General features: G+C 40.0%; 1 protein-coding gene across 1 annotated transcript in view; it reads left to right on the top strand.

The window, feature by feature from the left end:
* Nucleotides 1–25,345, top strand: part of LOC149236658 (uncharacterized) — a 74,689-nt gene extending 49,344 nt beyond the window's left edge. The window contains exons 2-3 of the mRNA XM_089372446.1: nt 12,858–12,922; nt 25,011–25,345. Of these exons, the coding sequence (XP_089228572.1) occupies nt 12,858–12,922; nt 25,011–25,103 (158 nt within the window). The 3' untranslated portion in view covers nt 25,104–25,345. The remainder of the gene's footprint in view (nt 1–12,857; nt 12,923–25,010) is intronic.
* The last annotated feature ends 435 nt before the right edge of the window (nt 25,346–25,780 follow it).

Below are 25,780 nucleotides of genomic sequence, written 5' to 3'. Positions count from 1 at the left end.
TACTTTGAGGGTTGTGCCTTTGAAGATTATACCTTGCGGGGTTAGAAATTTTTCTTGTACTTGGGTGTACATCTTAGGCGACAACAAGCTCTACTATGATATCCTAGATGAGCAGGAAGCAAACATTTGTCGCACTCAGTACTGCAGAAGCAGAGTATATTGCAACTTGTTTGGCATGTTGTGAGGGAGTATGGCTTCATAAGTTGCTCTCTGGATTGTTTGATCAGATGCTGGAACTAACTGTGCTATTCTGTGACAATCAAAGCTATGTGATGTTGACAGACAGTCCAATATTTCATGATAAGACACAACATATTGAGATCAAGTGCCACTACATTCGTGATATGGTACAAAAGGGAGCAGTGAGGCTCCAATATATTTCCACTGATGTACATACAAATGATATACTTACAAAGCCTCTGTCCTGGGTGAAGTTTGTATACTTCAAGGACAAGCTTGGACTTGTGGAGAACCCTGTATTAGTGAGAGGGAGTACTAATGTGACATCAACAGGGGCATGGCTCAAACTATTGGTGACAACAAGAGCATGGCCTGGACTGTTGATGAGTGGACAACAGGGGCATTGCCTAGACTGTTGGTGAGATAGCATGAGTGTTAACATTTGCAACTACTGCCAAATTCCACCTTGGGACAACTCATATGATGAAGATGATTATTGCATTAGATTCCTCTTTTCGAGAGGTCCAATTTTGATATAAAGATCATCTCATTCGGACAAGTGGAAGTGGAATTTTGAATTTATTCTCTTTCATGCACAAATTGTTAAGGTCGACCTCAATGTAATGTAGGCTCAAGAAGCTTAATAGATGTGTCCTTTCACCCTCAACGAATTATATAAATAGGAGTGATCTCTCTCCTCATTTGGACGTCTCTCACTTATCATTTCTTCTCTCCTAATCTGATTGGTTCGTATAGCTTGGCGATCATCTCTCTCTCTCTCTCACACGTGTGGATGAAGGACAAATTTTGGGGTTAGATTGCAGGCCGAATTTCAGAGTTTCAGGATAGAGTTGACCAAGGCTTCCAAGTTTGACTGCATTTTTTGGGGCATAATTTCGATCTCGTGGTCACATTGATTGGCACAAAAATCGAGGTGTTTGGGACTGTTTGACCAGTGTTGAATTTTGTTTTGACCACAAAAAATCACAACAGATTTTCTCTCTCTTTTGACCAGGTTTGACCAAGCTGTTTTGGGCTGCGTTTAACCTCCTCTTCAGGCCAAGTTTGACCAAGGAAGACCGAGCTGCTTTGGTGAAGTTTTGCTATTGTTTTGACCAACATTGACTTTCTGTTTAGGGTTGAAATTGGCTGCAGTTGATTGCAGAATTTTACAGGGCTGATTTGACTGTGTATTGGGCAAGTGAATTTGATTATTGTACACTCTCTCTCTGCTAAACTATTGAATAATATAAGAAGATTTGATCAAAGGGTTTTCCCCACATTGGGGTTTTTCCTTGGCATCCGCCAAATCTGGTGTCCTATTGTCTTGACTTGTTTTCTACATATGTTTTTATGTTCTATCTACATTTGCTGTCAATGTGATTAATGGTTAATGTGATTGCTACTGGAAATAATTTGAAATTGTCATTGGGCTGCTAAAGGAACATTGAAGTAAATTGTGCTATAAGCATAGAACATACCATTGTTATCTAAAATTAACATGGTTTCAGAGCTCAAGTGAAGACAAAGCCCAAGCAAGAGTGAGGAAAAGTAATCATTAAGGGAAGTTGTTGGACAAGAACTTGGAACTAGTTCCAATGATGACTACATTTTACTTCAAATCAGAGGACAAGCTTAAGGACAAATCCGACTATCATGCATGGAAAATGTTTTTGGATTTGACTTTGGAAGAGTAGTGGAGCCTCCTTCAAGTGCACCCGCTACTGCAAAAACAAAAGTACAAGAAAGGTGAGGTTAAAACTAGAAAATTATTGTTGATTCTATTCACAAGCCTTTGGTTGCCTATATTTCTGATTTTGAAACATCTAGCAATATGTATGACAAGCTGATTGGGATGTTCAAAGTAAATAATGCAAATCAAGTTCTCTTTCTCAAGAACAGGTTGAAAGACATCAAGATGGATAGAGGAGAATCCATTCAATCCTACTTCATGAGGATTACCAAAATCAAGAATGATCTCCTATCTATTGGAGAGGTTATTGGTGACAGCGAGCTCACTCTTATTACACTTGGAGGCCTTACAAGAGAATGGATGTGTTTAACACTACCATCCTCAACAATGACAAGATTCTAGGATTTGATGAATTATTGGCTAGATGCACTCAAGAAGAAATAAGGATGGTGGAAAGAGACAAGCCCTCAAATGGAAAAAATCCTACCGCCTTCTTCGCTCATGCTAAATGGAAGAACAACACTGGTCCAAGAAGACAAGGTCAAGGGTTCAAGTCGGGATTCAAAGAAGGAAGAAAAGGAAGATGCTTCAATTGCAACATGTTTGGCCACTTCGCTAGAGAGTGTCCTCACAAGAAGGATACTCCAAGAGATGATGACAACAATAACAACAACTAGAAAGGCAATGACAATCAAAGGAACAACATGTTCAACAACAAAGGAAAGAGGAATGCTCCCGCTGCTCGATATGGAAATGGTCGTCCTCCCAAGAAGTCAAGAAACTCTAGGTATGAAGAAGTTAATGTTGTAGAAAAGCGAAAAGAATTTTATCTTATTTCTGCCCTTACCACTGCCTCTTCTCCGGATACATTGGATCAGTGGTTGATTGATAGTGGTGCTTGTTACCACTCAAACCAGCAGGGGACCTAAAGGGGTTCCCTAAGAGGGCAACTGCAAGATTAAGGGCAACTGTGGAGGCTTAGCCCACCGTCACCACAGCTAAGTCTTCCTTTTTCTTTATAGAATTTCACCGATGGGAGGAGTCCTGATAGTGTAGGGATTCACTTGTAAAGTATATGTCAATGGATAGGTGAGAAGTGAACCCAAAAACTCTTTCCCAAGGATGGAGTGAAGAATGGAGCTTGCTTGCCCTTTAAGCAAGAGACTTGGTCCACCAAGGATAAGGGATGAGGATTGGAGGCTTGAGGGAGAAAGGATAGGCTTATGAACAAGTTTCTCAATCCATATAATCTTTGGGAAACTTGGATTCCCAAATGGTCCTTAACAAATAGTCTTTATTGAGAAGTGGGGCCACACAGGGCCAAGTGGACCCAACCCAGGTTCGGGGATGGAATGTAGCAACCAATGATGTTCCTATCCTGGATAAGATGAGGGGAAATGACTAAACAAGAATTGATCCTATTGAGGTCTAGCCTTCGGGTTGCCTGGGCACAATTCGGTCCTAGAGCTAGGGCTTGAGATTCCCGTAGATTCCACTGTCAGAATGGTTTCAAATTTGGAGGAGAGGGAGGGGACCCACCAGCGCAGTAGCCTAGAGGAGATCGAAATTTTCCTTGGGCAAATTGTTGGGAAATTGATGCCCTAGGTGACCCACTGGAGCTAGACTCGGCAAAAAGGGGAAAATGGTGAAAAGAAGGTTAATATGATCACCCTTTTTATGGAACCAGTGCCTAGTTCACTTGGGGATATGGAGTCAAGGATGGTAATGAGTAAAAACTTGGATTTTTTATCAAGGAGGCCCAGAAAGTCAACTTCATCCAATGTAGATAGTAAGAAAAGAAAAGTGACTTTCAAGCATTTATACTTTAACGCAAATGATGCTAACTTCTCGAGATAAATAAATCTTTTGGACATTTCATTCATACAACATTGGACCATACATTAAATTAGCTAAAACATGCTCAATTCCACATTTTGATAATGCAACAACTAGGTCTAATTTTAGCAGTATGCAGCGACAAGAATAATAACATCAAAATTTACTTACAACATTATGGAGTATATCCAACCAACATTTCGTTTCCTCAATAAAGCTCCAAGGCAAGAGAAATAGCCCAAATCCATACATAAAAATTCATCCATCTCTGAAAATATCCACCAAGGAAAAAGTGCAAAAATTCTCTATGATTAGAGAGATACGAAGTCAAGTGATGATAAAATGAATGCATCTAACATCAATATATAGCCTCCTAAGGAATTTGAATTACCCTATGCCCCCCTAAAGATAAAATAATCTGCAAATAATAACTCCTAATGGTGACAAGCCCACCATACTAGCTCATAATGTAAAAAACAAGCCTTACAAGGGGCCAAATAATGATGTATGCATGTGTTAGGGCCCTCCAAAGGCTCAATAACATCATGAAGTGCCATATTGAGGAATAAATTCCTCAGAATATGATGGACAAAGGGGTGGCCCCTTATTCTCCAAGTAGTAGACCTGTGGTGCTCTCAGTGGGTCTGAGGGCACATCAATAACCCCATGGGTCTCCATATGAATCAGAGATATCTGTAGATCCTTTGCAATGGTCTAGGTGGTGGAATGAATGCTGCCATGACATCGTACAAGTGTTGGGACACTTGCCAAGGGTGTGGGGCTCCTGTGAGGGCCTGCTGGGCATAATGTACCAATCACGTCGCCATCGTCCCAAAAGTGGATCGCTAGTAGTCTTTGAACATCCATGAAGATTCATGGAGTGTTGTCTGCTGCTATGGAGGCCCATGGCTCTCTATGCACACCCTACATGTGCCAATGTGGGCCTTTGGGGGTCAGGATCCCATATAGGGAAGCCAAACCCAAATGGAAACCACTTGCAATTCTGCATAAGATCCAATGTGTCCCCTAGGCTTCCAGTACAATCAACATTAACATAATTGGGTAAAGGAGCTTACAAACCATGGATAACAAAGTGGGCACTTCATAATGGCATGCCCTTTCGTAGTGGGTTTTGGCATGTGCTATTGTCTCCAAACTCCAAAGGGGGTTAGCCAAGTACCTCCTTAGGTGGTTTCAGCCCTTAGAGGGGATAATATGTCCAAGGTACACCCTTCTAATGGGGGTGGCAAGTGACAAATAGGTGAGATGGAATAGGGAATGAGGGAGGCAACCCTGGGCCACATAATGGAGCATAGGGGTAGCTAGATAAGGGGAAGCCCACACCTAGGTATATAATGTATAGGATGGAGTATTCGTGGTACATGAGGTGCCCCGACCTTGATTTTTCCACCCTTCTTTATATGCCTTTTGCCTTTTAATAATTTTCTTTAATTAATTGCTTGGGACTCAAAGGATAAGAGCATGATGTGTATAATATAGTAGTGATTACCCCTTTTGAGGTAGGGTGGTTCATTGCCCTTTAGGGGTTGGGACAATCATGGGCTCCTAAATGATAGAGGAGGCTCATATAGGGCCTATGGAACCAGGGTGATGGCCATGGATGGGGTAGAGCTCATGTGTCGACTTTTGCCCACGTGCTAATTATTATTGTCCTGACCATCTTTTGCATTTTGTGGTACAATTTCTTGTTAAATGTGGCCATTTATGCTTTTCACTTTTTATTTTAATGATTCAACCTTCGGGGCATCATTCTAGGCCTGACCCAAGGTGGGGGCAAGGGGATAGAGAGGCTAGCCCTATGTAGACCCCGAATGGGAATTTGGACCTGGGTGGGAGAAAAGATGAATGGGGTATAGTGAGTGGAAAGGGAGTGATATGTGCGGATATAGGAGCGGGACCATGCACCCAAAATCGGGGTTTCCCAAGTAGTACCACCCTAGAACCAAATGGTTAATAAAGGAGATCCCAACAGACTAAGATCCAAAAGTGGCAACCAAAAGAGGTCAAGGGGACATGAGCACAAACTAAGCCCACTCTTTCCGCCAAATCTCCCCATCAATCCATACCCAAAAGTATCCATGATAAGTAAACCCAATACTTAATTACCAAATGACAAGACATACCTTTAGATTCGGGAGCTCCACCTTCAAACATACGGTCAATACAGGTGGGTGAGGGACCACATGGATGGCTTAGGTGGCAGAGAAATGGTACAACGAGCTAGTAGGAGGCATCAAGGGGTTGCTGGCTACCGACTGAGGCTCATCATGGAGAAAAAATTCTCTTGGGCATATCACGCACAAGGTGGTGGGTAACAGTGCCTCAAGGCACTTCACTGGGTACATGGAGGCCCTCTCAAACTTGATTGAAAAGAAGACAAATATGGAGATTATACTTGGGGATAATGCCACTTATCCCGTGAAAGGAATTGGGACAGTTACTCTTCACTTAAATCAAGGTCAAACCCTTCATTTGCAAGAAGTGTTATATGTACTTGATTTGAAAAAGAACCTGGTCTCTATTTCTACGATGGAAGATAAAGGTTTCAAAGTGACATTCATTGATGGGAAGGTTCGTGTTTGGCAAAGGAACCCGAAAGATGCATTCACTCTTGGATTTAGGGTTGAAGGTCTCTATCGGGTTGGAGGAAGTCCATTGGGAGCAATGACTTGCAATACTTCTTTTCAATTTGAATTATGGTAGCGAAGATTTGCTCACCTTCATTACAAAGCCTTCCCTGATGTAAGGAAGATGGTCACAGGTATGCCCAAATTCAACTTAGATCATGAAGGAGTTTGTCAAGGTTGTGCAACTGGAAAACGTACAAGGGGACCATTCCCCTCAAGTGGAAGTCAAACTACCGACATTTTTCAATTGGTCCATTATGATCTATTAGGTATGTTCCCTGTAACATCTTTGGGAGGATATTTGTACTATGCAATTTTTGTGGATGACTTCTCTCGCAAAACATGGATCTATTTCTTAAAGAAGAAGGACGAAGTGTTCAAATGGTTCTGCTCTTTCAAAGCCTTGGTCGAGAATCAAACAGGGAAGAAGATCAAAATATTGAGGACCGATAATGGGATCGAATATGAGTCAAATGAATTCAATGACTATTGTAGAGAAGCTGGCATTAAGAGGGAGACCACTACTGCATATATTCTTGAACAAAATGGTGTTGCCAAAAGGAAGAATCGAACTATCATAGAAGCCACCCGTGCCATGCTTCATGACCAAGGTCTACCGAAGTTCTTATGGGGAGAAGCTGCCAACACCGCTGTGTATGTTCAAAATAGATGCTCACATCAAGCATTGGACTTCAAGACACGCGGAGAAGTTTTCACTGGTAAGAAACTTGATGTCTCTCGTTTTAGAATTTTTGGTTGTCCCATATATTTTCATGTGGCGAAAGAGAAAAGAAACAAGCTAGATGCTTCTAGGAAGAAAGGAACGTTTGTGGGCTACAGTGAAACTTCAAAGGCATATAGAATCTATGTGCCTGGTCAAAGAGAAGTGGAAATAAGTCATGCTATCACTTTCGATGAAGATTTTGCCCTTAGGAAAATCTGAGATCTTCCTATCCCTAGGAAGGACAATGATGATGATACAGGAAAGCGGGATGAATCTTTGACGAATGATCCAATGCCCGATGTTGAAGGTCCAGTGGATACCATTGATCCACCTCCTAGTGAGCCCTCTACAAGAAAAAAGACCTTTGTGACTCAAAGATACTCTTGAAGATGCCGAGAGACATGTTGCACAAAGGGGAACATTTCGTGAAAGCAAGAAGCCAAACAGGTACCAAGGGTACTTAGCTACTATGAGTACCATTGTACAATCTGAGCCATGTACATTCGAAGAGGCCATGAAGCACCAAGTCTGCAAGGATGCGATAAATGAGGAATATGAGTCGATCATGAAGAATGATGTCTGATATGTGGTTCCTAGACCCAAGGACAAGTCAATGGTCACTTCAAAATGGCTTTACAAAATCAAACATGGAGCTGAGTGGAGTGCTGAAAAGTTCAAGGCCCAATTCGTTGCTTGAGGCTTCTCTCAAAAGGAAGGAGCAGACTTTGATGAGATATTTGCATTGATTTCCTGATATACCACCATTTGTTTGATCGTAGCCCTTGCTACCTTGCAAGGATGGAGCCTACACCAAATGGATGTCAAAACTGCTTTCTCGCATGGCTCGCTTAAGGAGGAAGTCTTTGTAGAACAACCCAAGGGTTTCAAAGTTCAAGATTGTAAGACACATGTATGCAGGTTGAAGAAAGCCCTATATGGGTTGAAACAAGTTCCCAGGGCTTGGTATGAGAGGATAGATAACTATCTTATGAAGCTGGGATTTACAAGGAGTGAAGTTGACCCGAACCTATACTTCAAGGTTGAAAAGGACAAACCTCTCATTCTGGTTCTTTATGTGGATGATCTTTTTTTGACAGGTGATGACCCTCTCATTCATCAATGCAAGAGGGAGTTGGCTTCTGAATTTGAGATGAAGGACCTAGGACTAATGCACTATTTCCTAGGGCTGGAGGTTTGGCAAAAGCCAGGTGAGATTTTCCTTTCTCAAGGAATATACATTGTGAAGCTACTTGAGAAATGTGGGATGGTGTATTGCAAGTCTGTGTCTACTCCGATGGAACTCAACTTCAAGAAGCTATGTGGAAGTGCTGTTGGGCCCGTATTAGCAAACCCTTCCGAGTATCGTCAACTTGTGGGGGCCTTGATGTTCTTGGTAAACTCCCATCCTGACATATGCTTCACTGTGAACACATTGAGTCTGTTTATGGTCGAGCCTCATCACATTCATTGGATTGTTGCTAAGAATCTCTTAAGATATCTCCAGGGTTCAATCCACTATGGACTAAGATACACCGTCGGGAATTTGAGGTTACATGGATATACAAATTCTGATTGGGCTGGCAGTGTGGTGGATCATAAGAGCACGTATGGATGATGCTTCTCTTTGGGGTCTACTTCAATATCTTGGATGAGTAGGAAGCAAAAATCGGTTTCTTTAAGCACCGCCGAGGTCGAATATATTGCTGCGAGTATGGCCTGTTGTGAAGCTGTTTGGTTGAGGAATCTTTGCAGTGATCTATTTGAGAACATGCTGGATACCACCGTGATCTTCTGCGATAACCAAAGTGGATTTCTCCTTTCAAAGAATCCCGTGTTCCACGACCGTTCCAAGCACATTGATATCAGGTAGGACTTTATCCTTGATATGGTACAACGGGGATCAATGAGGCTCCAACACATCAGGACAGATGAGCAGGTGGCAGACATTCTCACGAAGCCTTTGGGGAAGGTCAAATTCTTAACCTTCTGAGAGAGACTTGGAGTCGTGGAAAGACCCTTCTATGAGGGTCCCGTATGAGTTGGACACTGAGATCTGGGAGCTCGTGGGGGCTTTGGGTACTTCTTGGAGCTATGAGCGACCATAGGGTGAGTGGTTCATCTTCCCCTAGTGATGCGCTATGTACAAGGTGAGTGGTTCATCTTCCCCTAGTGGTGCGCTATGTACAGGGTGAGTGGTTCACCTTCCCCTGTGATACCCCATGATTGTTGACATGTGTGTAGGGTGAGTGGTTCACCTTCCCCTGTGATACCCCATGATTGTTGACATGTGTGTAGGGTGAGTGGTTCACCTTCCCCTACGATTGACATATGCATAAGATGAGTGGTTCACCTTCTCTTGCCGATGGCCCAACATACATCCTACCCATGGAGTCCAGGACTCATGGGAAGTATCTCTCATCTGGCCAACGAGTTGGGAAAAGTGGTTAGGGACCATAGCACTATTGATGGATGCATCGTGTACTGCCGTACTGCCTATGACTAGGATGCATGGTGTTCAACAACTTGATCTGGGATCAAGGACTGACTTTTGTCAATGGAGAGTGGTAAGGTCTTGTGACTAACTCTTGATCACTTTTTCTTCATTATTACTTCATGGTTCAGTAGAGCAGTGATGACAAAGATGGTACATGATGACATGATGGCATGATGATGACAAATGGATTAGCAGGTGGAATTCTCCCTAGTTGAGAGGGAGTGTTAAAATTGGCAACTAGTGCCAAATTCCACCTTGGGACAATTCATATGATGAAGATGATTATTGCATTGGATTCCTCTTTTCGAGAGGTCCAATTTTGATATAAAGATCATCTCATTCGGACAAGCAGAAGTGGAATTTTGAATTTATTCTCTCTCATGCACAAATTGTTAAGGTCAACCTCAACTTAATGTAGGCTCAAGAAGCCCAATAGATGTGTCCTTTCACCCTCAACAAATTGTATAAATAGGAGTGACCTCTCTCCTCATTTGGACATCACTCACTCATCATTTCTTCTCTCTCCTAATATGATTGGTTCGTACAACTTGGTGATCATCTCTTTTTCTCACACATGTGGATGAAGGACAAATTTCTGGCTTAGATTGTAGGCTGAATTTCAGAGTTTCAGGACAACGTTGATCAAGGATTCATTGATCAAGTTTCACTGTGCTTTATGGGGTAGAATTTCGCTCTCTTGAGGTCACATTTATTGGCACAAAAATCGAGGTGTTTGGCACTGTTTGACCAATGTTCACTTCTGTTTTGATCGCAAAATCGCAACAAATTTTCTCTCTCCTTTGACCAAGTTTGACCAAGTTGTTTTGGGCTGCATTTGACCTGCTCTTCAGACCGAGTTTGACCAAGGAAGACTGAGTTACTTTAGTGAAGCTTTACTGCTGTTGTGACGAGCATTGACTTTCTGGTTAGGGTTGAAGTTGATGGTAGTTGATTGCAGAATTTTATAGGGCTGATTTCACTGTGTATTGGGCAAGTGAATTTGATTATTGTACTCTCTCTGTGTTGAATTATTGAATAATAATAAAAAGATTTGATCAAAGGGTTTTCCCCACATTGCGGTTTTCCCAGGCATCTGCCAAATCTAGTGTCCTCTTCTCTTGGCTTGTTTTTTGCATATGTTTTTATGTTCTATCTGCATTTACTGTCAATGTGATTAATTGTTAATGTGATTTCTACTGGAAATAATTTGAAATTGTCATTGGGCTGCTAAAGGAACTTTGAAGTAAATTGTGCTAAGCATAAAACATACCATTGTTATCTAAAATTAACAATGAGGGACAAACATTCTTGAGAGGAATGGTCCCTGAGGCTTGGACAGTCAATGGAGTGGGTGCCTTTTTAACATCATGGCCTACAACAAGGCCTTTAGAGTTGTGACATGGGTGTCCCTAGGGTTTGACCATGGGTGATGGCAACCCTGGACTAGTTAGAGTACCATGAGGTGAGGCACCCAACGAATCATGATGACTAGTGGAGTGAGTACGATTGGTTAGGAGTGGTACCTATTGATGATGATGATGCTGATGTAGGTCAAGAGTGTTGGCCAAGATGATGATGCTATCAATGAGTTGTACCTTTCCTTGGAGAAATCATGCATACAAAGAACATCTGGATAGTAATTATGATTTATGAATACCTCCCTAGCTAAGAGGGAGTGTTGAATTTTATAGCTATGGCCTGTCTTCATAATGTTTCATTTGTACTTGTAATGATGAAATATAAATTATATTTGTAAAGGAAAAATTATTTGAAGCATGTTTTTCATGCTTGCAAGAAAAAGAAAATATTTCTTGATTTTATATTCAAAAGAATTCTTTTTAAGCGCATGGGGTGTAGCTAAATTGGTGATCGCCTTATTATGAAGTAATATGTAAAGCATGAGATTCAAAGTTCAAATTCCCGTGGGTTAGACCAACAAAAAAAAAGAAATTGTTTCAAGGCATGTTCTTTTTGACCTTATCAAGAGCGAGATAATGAAAATGAAAATTTGTATTGTAGACACCACAAGATGCCCAAGTCGGCCTCCTAGTGATGAAGCCAGCCCTGCCCAAGAGACACCTATTCGACCCCTTCCAGCGTGTATATATAGCGACCATTTGATCTCCACTCCAAGGCATTCACATCTCTCATCAATCAAGTGTATTTCTGATCTGGTATAGCAAAGGAGGATGAAGAAGAAGAAGGCCGAGTTGAAGAAGAAGAAGAAGCCGTGTTCAAGATGTCTCCTTGCACATGTGTCCTTTTGCTGCCCTTGCATGTGTGATATTGATGGTCTGAAATTTCTGTGGTAAAATCTGGTCACAGTTCTGAAATTCTGAGATAAAGGAGAGGCCGAAATTCACCCCTAGTGCAGACCTACAGCAAGTTTGTGGAAGAGGCTTCTTGAAGCGATTTGGAGAAATTTGACTTGGCATCTTGTGGTTGCCATCTTGCTGTTTTGTTTGACTTTGATGTATTTCTTGTTGCATTGATTCTCTAAGGAAAAGGTTGGCTGGGATTTCCCCCTAGTGGGTTTTCCCAAGGTAAAATATTGTCTCTTTGTGCATTGTGATCCCTATTGCGCTATTTTCTCTATGGTTGAATTTCTGAATGTGTAATTGCTTAATGATACATTGAAAGTGCAAAATATTCATCTACATCATTGGAAGTAATTATCGAGTTTTAGAAATTAGTGCTTGTATAATTTGCACAAGAAAAATCAACATGTATGACTATTTATTTTCAATCATTTTCAAGATGTCGAAATGTAAACAACTTCTTATCTTCTTTTTTGCCTTTCAAATAATTTGTCCAATGTTCATATCCCAATTGTTGCTTTTTCTTTCATTCTTGAAGTCTTTCAGGTTGATAAAGGGAAATATTAGGTCAAGAAATATATTTTGTTTTGATGTAGGGATTTCTTGCTATAGATGGTTTTAGTGGAGGCTGTCTCTATGAAGAAGGGGTCAATTTAGTGAATGTTTTACACCTGGATTTTTATACATATGTAGTATATAATATATAATTTATGACTTGATATAACATAGAGTTAGCATTGCATCAAATTTCAATATTTGTGCATAACCTATTAATTGCAAAGTCTCTTGCCTTAAATGTTCTTGATATGGATCATATGAACACCTTATTATAAGTAAAAGTTATTAAAGTTTATATACGAGATTTCTTTAAAGAATTTAATCTAGAATAGGAGGATGAGAGTTAAAAGATCATAAAGGTTTCTCCTATATTCATTTTTAATATTGATTGCATGTTTGGCCATAGGTGGCTATGTGCTGATGGATGCAAAATTGCCACATTATGTTGTTCCTGATTTAACTGGATTCAAGGTATGTCCGATATTACTTTCTTTTGATAATTTGTTCTTAGCTTAGATTTGTTATGTAGCTCATTCAACAAATGTAACATATGATACAAACATAATAATCATTAATGTTTACATAGGAGATCACTGTAATCATTTAACATTGTTGTGAAGGGGGTCAAAAGAGTTGTTAAATGGATTATCGTAGTAAGTCAATATTTAAAATTTGGATGTAACTTCTTAGGCAATCATGACTAAGAAGAATATTGGATATGTAAGACAAACTTTCAAGACACAATGTGGTAAGCATTTCCCTATCTGTATTTAATGTTTGTAAAAGCCAAGGCCCATCTCTTCAATCTTTTGATCATTGTTACCAACTTTGCATGCCAAAAGCCAACATATCCCTAACATTATATGTTATTTGTACAACTAAGGTGACAGGTCCTTGAATAGCTTAAAAATGACACGTGGTACCTAGAATTTAGTCAGATATGTAGAGAGAAACTAATATATGACCTAAATACAAAGGTTATTTCTTATAGGAGGATAGTTTGTTCCATTCCATGCAAAGGAGTATGTTTTAAAATGAGGGGATGTTAGAAGTTTGATTTTGAACAAGGCACACAATACACTATATTCAATGCATCCTAGTGTGAAGAGAATGTATATTGACCGAAATTGGCTCTTCTTATGTGCCAAAATAAAAATGAAGTGGTTCTACATGTGTGTAGCTGTTTATTATGTCAATTGGTGAAGGTTTAGGGTCACCACCTAGATGTACCCTTGCAACCTCAAAGTATTCTTCAATCAAAATAGGATGTGATTTCCATAGATTTCATGGTAGGATTAACTTTGACTCAATAAAGATATGATGTTGTGTAATGTCCCAAGGGGATTATTGCCTTTTTAGGGTTAAGGCGGACAATACCAAATTTTCAAAATAATCATTTTACTTTAGGCATAGATAACTTAAGAGTATACAATGATGCAAACAGTAGTAAATTTGTCAGTATATCAATATAACAGTCTGCCACTAGGGCTGCTAAATGAGTATTTCTGACTCTCTGAGTAACTAACAATTGCTGTCTATCAATACAAAATATCCACTTCTGTAGTTACAACTGCATCAACAATAATAATCCTCTAAATTCTTTGACCAACCTACGGACTGAATATTTGCTTGACCTCTGTTTACTAAGGACTGACTGTGCCCTAACTGTTCATCTACTGTCCTACTCAGACCTGCCAATCCTCGCTGCCAGATTAATGCGTTGGGATTAGAAGAATACCCCAGAACCCACAGCTGAGTATGCTACCCAAGTCCTCCCATGTGGTTTTACACAGGCTGGCCAAAACATCAATTGCTGAGTTGGTATTTTCTGTTCAGGGGGTCCGAACTCACTGAAACGCCCTCGGCCTTGTGTTTTGTGGCCTGCGGCCCATGGCTGTCCAGAAAACATGTGATGGCCAGGTCTGCCAGAAAAGTAACTTCGCTGCTGTTGAGCAAGACTTGATTGACCAAGTAATAACCACAAGAAATTTGCTTTTTTGCTAGCCAGTACAGACCCGAGTTACTCCATAGATTATGCTGTAACAGAACAGAGAAAAGAGGGGACTAGCTAGTGTGGGATCACTTCCACCGAAACTAGTCAAGAGAAAAAGGGGTCTTAAAACCCTCAGAGCCTCAGGTAAAAAAACAGAGATAATTCAATCCAATTCCATGATGATAAAATGATTCTATCTCTCTCTTATTTAGATTCCTTATGGGGGTCTCCTTTCCTTAATTTAATGAGAGGGGTTGTAAGTTTAGCCCCCAAATCTGGCTTTTTGCCCCAGCCACCCCCAAATTTACCCAATGTTGCTCTAAAACATTGGATAGTGGGTTTCCCCCTTTATCAATGACTATAGACTACGGGTTTGGATATGCTATTCCGTCCTCCCTTGGGCCATTAATCCATAGGAAACATTACAGTCCCCTCTTCGCAACATTGTTTTTCTTCAAGCAATTTCATGTTCCAGTGCTGCATAATTTTTCCTTTCATTAAACTCAACACCCATGCATATCCTACATGGCTTTCATCAATTTCAGTTCCACTAGTGCAATGTCGTTCTGCTTCATTGCCCTCATTTCCCAGACCTACTTCATTTGCTTCATGTTGACTTCTGTGCTCCCTTGCTGACAACAATACTTGAGGTGTGCCTATGTGGATGCCTTCTCTCCCAGTTTCCAGTGCATGTGCTAGAACTTGTCCTTCATAAGCTGATCGTGTACTTCCATTATTATCCAATTCTTCGGAATCATTCTCCTCAGTGTCACTTTCCATCTCTCTTGAAGTTTTTGACTGGTGGGGATCTCTTGAATGAACGAAATTTGCTTTCGAACAGAATGCTGAAGATGAAATCCCGTCAAATAGAGTGAGGTCGTACGAAAGACTGAAGTATATTAATGCTTCTAGTGCATTGCTTGATGGGAGATCATTCAAATCACAATTCTGAACATGCTTTGCTATCTCAGAAATTTTCAAACCATTAGTCCCTTCCGGCAGCTGCTTACCAGCAGGCATGTGGCAAAAGCTCTTTTTGATTGTCTCGGATGGGCATTAATCAATGGACCTAGTATTTCCATCAACGCTTCATTTATGCAGTAGAAAAGGAGACATTTTTCTGATCTTCTCCCATGAACTTCACTTTTATAGATGGAACCTAAGTGGCTTAGTTCAGTATCAAGTTCCTTTGTTTGAAATTGCATGTCATCCCTGTAACACTCTTCTATTTTCTCATATAGAGAGGGGTCCAATGGATGACTTGACAAGTACCATTGTGCAAAAATCATGTCCACATTCCCAATGAAACCACTTGCCACGAGTACCTTTGTGAGGTACAGTAGATCAGCACGTCTCTCTTTTGGACATGAAATATCATTTAATAGCACAGATCCTATATCTACATTCTTATTTATAGAAACTGGAAATCCTAACAAAGGTGAACCTTTAGTCTCAGATTGTAAGTTGCATTGCTTTTCATCATCAATGTTAGTTTTTTCGGTATTGAGGTCCTCCAACTCTAATCTTTGCCACAATAAAACATCTTTAGATGCATGACTTGGTTTTCTAGGGCCATGAAACTTGAGAAGGTCAAGGCATAAATGCAATTATTGCAGATTTGAACTTATTTCTTTGAAACCCTTGTGGCTAAGAGTTTCTTCTTTGACAAGGCAAGTCCAGATCTGATACTGGACTTGGACGCCCACCTTTTTCTTTGGTTTTTTCCGAGTCGCAGAATTCATTTAATTCATTTACAGGCACTTAATCTGTTGCAGAACAAGATGGAACATCCAGCAGCTCTCCAGGTAACATTTCATCTGTCATGCAGTCAGCACTGATACCAGACAATGTTTCATTCTCTACTGTTGCAGGGACCAAAATTGGTGCTTCAAGAATGCATTCTTCAGATCCTTTCTCATCTACAGGTAAGATTCTATATATGTTGTATGTGCTCTGCAATAGTTATGTTGCCATGTCCGGAACGTCTCCTGATTGTGGACAAGTTTTCGCCTGTGATACAACCAGAGGATTAAATAATCTCTCCTTGAGTATTCCTGATTTAAAAGGAACTTTGGGCAGTAAATCACTTTTATCCAAGTGAATTTCAAGATAATTGTTTGGCTGCAAGGTACACAGAGATTCCATTTTCTTGCTGTTTGTCCTCTGCTTTCTCAGCATAAATCTACCTTTCAAATTTGAAACTTTAGCTTTAAACCTAGATCTTTTGCTCCTATATTTGATTGATTACACAGGTAGGATGTCGTGTTGATTTTTTGTGTAGCATCGAGAGGTATTCCCGCATTCTAGAAAACTTATGAAAGATTAAATTAAAAATTTGATTTTTGGAGCGTCAAGTCGGCCCGGGAGGACAAGTCAGACCAGCTCATGAACGAACATGCTCCTTGGGGTGTTTCACCCCATTCGACTTGTATAAATAGGCATTGTGATGCCTCATTTCTACACCATCAAAGAAAGCAAGTCTGAGCAAGAAAAATTGGTTTTGGAGATCATCCTTTTCTCTCTCTCTTGGCTGCATGTGTGGAGCAGTTGACCAAGTTATATCTCTGTTTGACCAAGCTGAATGGGCATTGACTGAGCTGTTTTAACTTTTACCTCAGGTTTGACTGCCGAACTGTACAACATTGACTGCAGGGTTGATTGAAGGGCCTAACTTTTTACTGTAGGGCTAAATTTGACCACAGGCTGACTGTTTGACTAGCATTCTCTTAACTGTTTTGGCTAGTTTGACCGGTGTTGACTTCCAAAAGGTTTGACCGGTATTTGACTTGGATTATGGGCACAGATTTCTAGACAAAACTGCTGATTTTGTAAACCTTGCTGAAGAACATGAGAGGGAGAAAAATAAAGGTTCTTCGTACAATTAATGGAGGCGAGTACACAGATAAGGCCTTCACGGGGTTTTGTGCGAAGGAGGGTATCAAGAGAGAATGGACAACTCCATATAATCCACAACAAAATGGGGTCACAGAGCAGAATAACAGGTCGATAGTTGGAGTAGCAAGGGTGATGCTATATGACCAGGATATGCCTAGATTTCTCTGGGGAGAGGCATGTAGTACAACAATGTATATTCAAAACAAAGTTCCTCACAAGGTGCTAGGGAAGATGACACGTGAGGAGGCCTTTACAAAAAAGAAGCCAGAGGTTGGACACTTCAAAATCTTTGGCAACATAGCTTATTGTCATGTGCCAAACGACAAACACACCAAGTTGGATTAGACTGCGGAGAAGTGATATTTCGTTGGGTACACCAAAACGTCAAAGGCATACAAGATTTACATTCCTAGTAGCAGGAAGATTATCGTGAGACGAGATGTGAGGAGAAAGCCTTCAGAAGATCTCGCGAGTTGCCAACAGATGATCAGAGTGGACCAACAAAAGCTCCAAGAGTTGAACAAGGATCTTAGTCTTAGGGCACTAGTACGAGTATAGTGACTACTACAGGTGTAGAGGAGAGTTCATAGCAGATGGAGCAACAGGGACAGGATGAGGATAGGATGAGGAACATGAAGCTCCACCCACTACCAGTGGAAGAAGAAACGGGGAGGTGCTTCAAACATTGAGAGGTGTGCAGGAGTTCATGGGAGCTCCTAGAGGGAGCACCGGAGAGCAAAGACAACCAGTAGGTATAAGGCATTGGTGGTAGAGGTCATTAACAGAGAGCCTTCCAACTATCATGAGGTCGCGCAACATCAGGTGTGGCAAGATGCAATGGTGGAGGAATACAACTCCATCATGTTGGATGATTTATGGGAGATTGTGCCTAGGCCGTTGGACAGGGGAGTAGTTGGCTCTCGTTGGATCTATAAGATCAAATATGCTATAGATGGCAGTGTGGACAAGTATAAGGCTAGGTTTGTGGCCAAGGGTTTTGCTCAGAAAGAGGGCATAGACTATGAGGAGACATTCGCTCTAGTGGCCAGATACACTTCTATCAGGGCTGTGATCTCTCTAGTAGCATAGATGGGATGGCAAATTCACTAGATGGATGTCAAGATGACTTTTTTGAATGGAGTAATAGAAGAGGAGGTGTATATCGAACAACCAGAAGGATTTGAGACACATGGGAGGGATACCCATGTTTGCAAGTTGAAGAGGGTGCTATATGGACTCAAGCAAGCTCCCAGAGCATGGTATGGTCGGATCTGTTGTCACTCGTAGCAGATGGGCTTCACGAAGAGTGATGAAGACTCAAACCTCTACTATTTGATGGTAGGAGGTGAGATTTTCATTCTTGTATTATATGTGGATGATCTATTTTTGACAGGGTCGTTAGGGCTCATAAAAGACTGCAAGAGGGACTTAGCGACATAGTTCGAGATGAAGGATTTGGGATTGATGCATTACTTCCTAGGACTAGCGGTGTCGTAGATAGATGGGGAGATATTTCTTGGGAAAGGTAGATATACTATGGAGATTCTGAAGAAATTTAGGATGCAGGACTATAGACCCATGTCTACGCCTATGATTACCAACTGGAGGAAGATAGACGCATCAGAGGACACAACAGTGGACCCAACCTTGTATAGGCAACTTTTTGGCTCTCTTATGTGTATGGTCAAGACAAGGCCAGGCATTTGTTTCATAGTCAACACTCAGTCAGTTCGTGGTGGGATCAAAGAGAGTACATTGGACAACAACGAGACATGTATTGTGATATCTACGAGGTACAATCGAGTATGGTTTGAGATTTACTTGAGGTGATGGTGTCATATTGATGGGATATACAAATTCAGGCTAGGTAGGTAGTGCAGTGGATCAGAAAATCACCTTAGGGTGTTGCTTCAATATTGTATCAGGGGTTGTCTCTTGGTGCAACAGGAAGCATAAATCTGTAACACTGAGTTATGCAAAGGTAGAATCCATGGCAACAAGCATGGCTACATGTCAAGCTATTTGGCTTTGGACGCTCTTGGTGGCACTATTTGGTTAGAGGATGGATTCAACCAGTATCTACTATGACAATCAGAGTTGCCCCAAGTTCTTTGAGAATCCAGTGTTCCATGATAGGTCGAAACACATCGACATCAGATACCACTTCATCAAAGATTGTGTACAACATGGATCAGTTCGGCTACTGTATGTTTCCACAGATTTGCAGGTTGCAGATATTTTGACAAAGGCCTTGGGTAAGGCAATGTTTGTCTTCTTCAGGGATAAGTTGAGAGTAGTGGAGAACACCTCGCTAAGAGGGAGTGTTAGTTTTTGTAGGTCACATAGGTGTTCTAGTCTCTTTTGGCTACGAGGCTAAGGAACAAAGGAGGATAATTATCTCCAAGACCCAAAAAATGTTGCTAAGGGAAATGTCTTAATTAGACTGTTTAGCTAGTTTTTAATTATTTTACTAAGTCTAACTTAGGAAAAATGGTTAATTAAATTAGATTAATTGAGAGAAAATCAATTTTGCTCTAGTGATCTCTAGAAAGGACATGAAATGGACTCAAGATGATCTTAACCATCGATTGGAGCTAGACGTGGTCGTTGATTCGTCAACGGGAGATTATAAGAGCAAGTCGATGGGCCATTTAGAGATACAAGAATTGCAATGAGAGCAAGGGTGTAGTGATAGCATGGAGGACACTAGCAGTGGGGTTTCAATAGGAAAATTGACGAGAGAATTTCCAGAGAAATTCTTCACGAAGATTGCGGTTATTTCGAGAGAAGGAAGTAGGCCAAATTAATTTTGTAGAGAGGCTGTAGCTAGTGCGAGGTGTTGGGTGGCAATTCCATTTCCAGTTGCCAGAGGAGGTGTGAGTTGCTCTAGTGAATTGTTGGAGGCAAAGATTATTGCCGGAATGAATTTTCGGAGGCAATGCGATTTCCAGAAGAGGCCCAAATGCATTTCCAGTTTTTGCTAGTGTGTGTTGGTGGAGGAGGTGCGAGTTGCATAGAGAAGGGCTGAATTTGTTTGCAAAGGATTTTCTAGTTCGATTTGGCTAGTGGAGGTGAGGGAAAATTATTGCCGAAGCTTTGCCAGTGAGAGGCAAGCAGTCTAAGTAATTCTCAATTGCTGAAGATTATTATTAATATTAAAACCCTCATCTACTGCATTGGTTTTCCTCACATTGGGGTTTTTCCAGGGGCTATTGTCCAAAAATATCGGTGTCTAAATTTTGTGTGTGCATTACTTTTCTTAGTTCTTGTTATTATTGGTGAAAATTGCGGTGGTGATTTTATTTGTTATTTGCCTTAATTAATTTCTTAATACAAATAATCTGCATAAGATAGAAGAATAATTTCCAGTAACTGCAATTAAGGAAATTTCACATTTAAGGAGATAATTTCTTCTTTAATCCTTCTCTCTTATTGATCAAATTCAGTTTATAGCTTGATCAAATCCTCAAATTTTTCTCTAAGATGACTTGTCAAAATTTCTTCTCTCCTTTTTGCCTCATGTGCCTCTGTCTTTAAGCGAGCAACTTCTTTTTGGCTTGTTTTGCATAAAGCTCTTCTAGCCTTTACCAAAGATCTTTAGTTGAGGAGCATTGTCCCACCTTGTCTTTTACAGGATTTGATAAGCTTCTTAGAATGGTATCCATTGCTCTTGCATCATCTTCTTTTGACTCCTTTGTGGTTGTATCTCCAGTGATAACTGTGAACCATATATAATCTAGGGTTTTCAAATAGATCTCCATAGATACGCTTCATAACTCATAGTTTGTTCCATCAAACATGGGAGGTGGAAACATGACATTTGGGTCAACTTGATCTTCATTAATGACTTTAGTATGTTTTGGCATCATTGCAATGGAGGACACTTTCTTTTCCTTTTCCTTGGAGCATTTGGAGGCTAGCCTTTTTGCCTTTCCCATCTTTGTTCCCAAAATTTGCTTTCCAGCTGTTAGATTGTGATGAAGGAACCTGCTCTCATACCAATTGTTGGAAATACTGGGGGGTGTGAATCAATATTTCACTTTTTCTTACAATTTAGTATCATAGAGAATAAACCAATAACATCACATCAAAAGTACACAAGATTTATATTAACATTTTTTTTATATCTTTAAGGAAGCTACAACTTCCAGTTTTACCAGCCACTATTGTAAGGAGCTACAACCTCTAATAATTTACTAGCCACTACTATAAGGAGGTGACAACCTCCTAAAGGAAGCAACAACTTCCTTCCCTAGCACCACCCTGCCACCCTTAATAATAAAAGATAGAGCAAAAATTTTAGGCTCCCGTACTAGGGATAGTGACCCAATTACAACTCTAAACAAACTCAACAATTATACAATCTTGTCACTGTCCTCTTTCTCAACTATTGTTGCTCATCAACTGCTGTCTTACTGTATCATCATCAATGAACTTGTACGCATGCAAATTCACGTCCCCAAGCTGCTTCATCAAATATAACTCAATGTGCCTTTGGTCTACCCAACTTCTAACTGCCTCAACCTCTGCCTAAGACAACACATGATCATAATCTCAGATTATCCTTAGATGTGCTCTCAAATTAGGCCTTAGAATAATCTCTGGACATTTTAATGCAGTGTTGATAATATCAGCGATATTTGAAAATATCGCGATATTTTCGGCAAAACAATATATCGCCGAGTAAATATCACAATATTTTCAAAATATCGGCAAAATATCGCGATATTTTGAAAATATTGGCAAAATATCGCCATATTTTGAAAATATTGGCAAAATATCGCCATATTTTGAAAATATCGGCTATGTTTAAAAATCTGAAAAAATTGATTTTTTATGCTTGCCGATATTTGCCGATATTTTGCTGATATTTTCACTGATATTGTCGATAAGATGTTTTCTGGACCCTCGCCGATATTTTGTTGATACCGATATTATCAACACTGGTTTAATGTATAGGTTTCGCCATGCCCCAACCAAAACTTTAATTAGGCCTCCAAGAGGACCTCAAAAAAGGTCTGATATGTACCTAAACTAGATTTGGAAACTTGGCCTAAACAGGCTTCTTGGGTGCCCTGAAACTTGGCCTAGATAAGCCTTTCTTTTGCTGCCAGAACAAGACAATTCGTCCTGACTCTGCTGCCAGACTTCCCATTCTCCTCATCCTGTGGCCAGCACAGGCTAGATCTCAGCCCCTCTGCCCACGGCCTAAAATAGGCCCTTTCTCTGCAGTATCACAGCTCCAACTTCAGCCTTATGCCTGCGGCCTCCCTCCTGAGGTTCTGTGGCCTTCCTCCCTGCAACTTTAGACCCTTATACTGTTGCCTACACAGGTCCAAAATTTGGCCCTCCTGTGGCTTGAAACAAGCCTGAATTTTGGCCTCTCTACAGTTTGCTTCAGGGCTAAATTTGGCCCTATTCTGTGGCTAATTTTGGCGCTTAACCAGTCCAGATCAACGAATATTTCCATCTAAAACTAGTCCTCAGAAAATACTTGAGAAATTTGTTCCGTTAGCATTGATCACTGCTCTTCATATCACCGGATTCCTCTTTCTTTTGGCTTCGGACTATTTCAGAGATATATATGCTCAGATGCTCCAAATTTACTCCATTGGAATGCACATGACTATCCATATATATACACATTTGGAGGGAGGCCATTTTTAGGGCCGACCTGAACTTAGAACCAAAATTTTGCCCCTGAAAAGGCATGTCTGCTGAAGCTGACCTGTAAAAGGAGGCCTAGCCTTCTTATAAAAATAATCTTTGTCTTTCATGACAGCGTCTTTCAAGGCTGATTTGGACAAATGCACTTGAGGTAAATTTGATTACAATCTAGACCTCCTTCTAGGGGAAACATTGAAGCTTAAAGATCATGGATTCTTGGGGCATGAACTGAAGAGTCAAGACACACCCATCCATTTGGGGCATTAAACTTCAATCTTTAATATCTCTCCAAAAAAGAGGACCCACAAAGCGTGCAACCTATCACATGAAATGGCTTGATGAAGGCTATCAATCTAGGGAGGGGTTGTACCAAATTTTACTGACTTTTGCATGCATATCATGAAACAATTGCATCATATCAAAGTCCCTTTCACCCTTTGACATCAATGGCAATTTCTTCCAACAATGAAATTGATTATTTAAATTACCTTCTGCTGAACTTGTGTTAGGAACCTAGCTGTGTATTTATTCAGTAGATCTGTTTTCTGCTAGGAATAAAGTAGCAGGTGCTAGGTGCAGGAAATCTGACACATCTCAGTGATTGGGTGGAGAAGGACTTACATTCAGGTGTGTAGCGTTCGACGAGAGTGTACGGGGCAACAAAGTAGATCCAAGTCAACCAATCAAGATTGGATAGATCTATGGTTTGATCAGTTGGATGAGTTCTAGGTTTATTTTTGTACTTGTATTTTGTTCACTAGGCCATTATGCTATGAAGGGGGAGCATGTGTTTGTGAGATTGGTGTACTGAATTATTGCTTCTGCCGTTATAATTTTTAAAAACTTAAAATCCTAGCTGTGCTTTTATTCGGTACATTTACGTAATAATTGTTTTTATAGCAAGGAATCTAATAGGTAATAAACTGCCACATTTCTACTGTTAGGAAATTAACATCCAACTCATACAGCTTATAAATCCAGGGCTCTATGCCCACTGGGGTTTCAACCTGGGTCATTAACATGATGATGCCCTATCTCAACGACCATTTGAATAATACCTTAAAATTGAATAACAGTTGCATCACTTTTCCCAAGAGATGGATAGAATTCAACCATACAGCTAGATATTTCTGTTCGTTTTCCGTGGATTTATGGAATACTATTACAAGTTCTTATTTACATTTATGGATCATTGAATTTTTATACAAGTATAGCTTCTAGAACATATTTAGAATTTTTGGAGAAATATTACCTAATTGTTAGAAAATAAGCCAATTTGCTTGTGTTGTCTGGAGCAGTGCAAATTGGAAAAAACTTAGTTGTTTAATGTTTGGTCATTTTCACTGAAAATAGTTTTCAGATTGAACTTCACATTGTAAACAACCAACCAATTCTATACTTGAAGGCTGAAAGTATATTATTCAGGATAGAGTAATGATAGAGAGAAAATCATCTTCTAGCTGAACTATTTTTTTTTTGTTTTATTTCAGAATTTAACAGAGTGGAACATCGTTTGAATTAAGAGGTGACCAACTGAGAATATGTCTTTTTGATAAGAAAAATATATTTTTGGTCTGCCGGGAACAATGAAGCCCAACTCAGTAATGGTTACTTTAAAGCGCAATTTAATGAGGAGGACGTCAATCTTGCCCACTTATACACATGTTGAGGGTTTTATGCCCATGGGAATTTGAACCTGGGACAATATCGTGGCAATGCCCAGTCTCAAGTTTCAACCACTGCGTCAATAGCCTGAAATACCCAGAAGCTAAATATATGTATTAATACTCAAAATAGTATTGTATGACAAGCAGTTTGGGGGAATGCCAGCAACAAACATGCTACATTGCTTAACCAATCGCATGAATTTACTGAATCTCGTGGAACTAATTTAACTGATCATTGAAAAAGTTCTAGGATCCATTTTGGTATTTGTTAATATGTTATATATAATAGTTTCCTTCTCATTGGAAATTAACTGTTTATTTGAATGTTTTTGTGCAGTTAAAACCTTATGTGGCACATACTGTTTCAAGTAAAGCTACAGCCAATGACAATTCTAAATCTGAGACTTCAGAGACTGCAAAACTCCAATAAATAGTATTTTCACATCTCATCTTGGAGTATATTACAATGGTAGTCTTTCCGGTAGTTTATTGAAAAATTTGGAAGGTATTTGAGTTGTCACTAATTCATTTGAACAGAAAATACAGGGTGCTGTATTTTGATTGTTACTATCACTTGCATTTTGCATGTGCAAAATAGTACTTGTTTTTCATTCCAAGTAAGAGATGATCATGTTGATAAGTAATAAGGCTATTCATGCCTATTCTTGACTACCATGCTTGGAAGCGTAAGGCATATTATCTTTACAAGGTGCAGTGGTCAAATCAGTAGCAGTATATTGAAACTTTTGAGTACATTAGGCAGCTTAGATATTACCAACATGTAAGAATCAGAGTAGCATTTTTTCTTAGCATTCACCATTCATCCTTGTTTTATAGAATACAGTGGGAATATCATCCGATATTTGGGCATTTTATTAAATTCACGCCTATTTCTTGAATACCTTGCTCACAACTGTTCAATGAAATGCAAAATTTATTTTCTTGACGAATCTTTTAATTGTCTCTTTCTAGTCAGACTTTTATCTCCCAAAGGCTTACTTACAAGATGCATTTAATACTTCTGTACACATTAATATAGTTTGATCATGTAATGATCCCTAGTAGTATGATACTATCCTCTATCTCAGCTTTTGTGATAAAGTATGT

This window comes from Pinus tabuliformis, chromosome 8 (genome assembly GCF_031772625.1).
Source record: "Pinus tabuliformis cultivar Carrire ecotype Pingquan chromosome 8, CPIR1, whole genome shotgun sequence".
NCBI lineage: Eukaryota > Viridiplantae > Streptophyta > Pinopsida > Pinales > Pinaceae > Pinus > Pinus tabuliformis.
The sequence above is the reverse complement of the archived record's forward strand: the minus strand, read 5'-3'. Positions and strand labels throughout refer to the sequence as shown.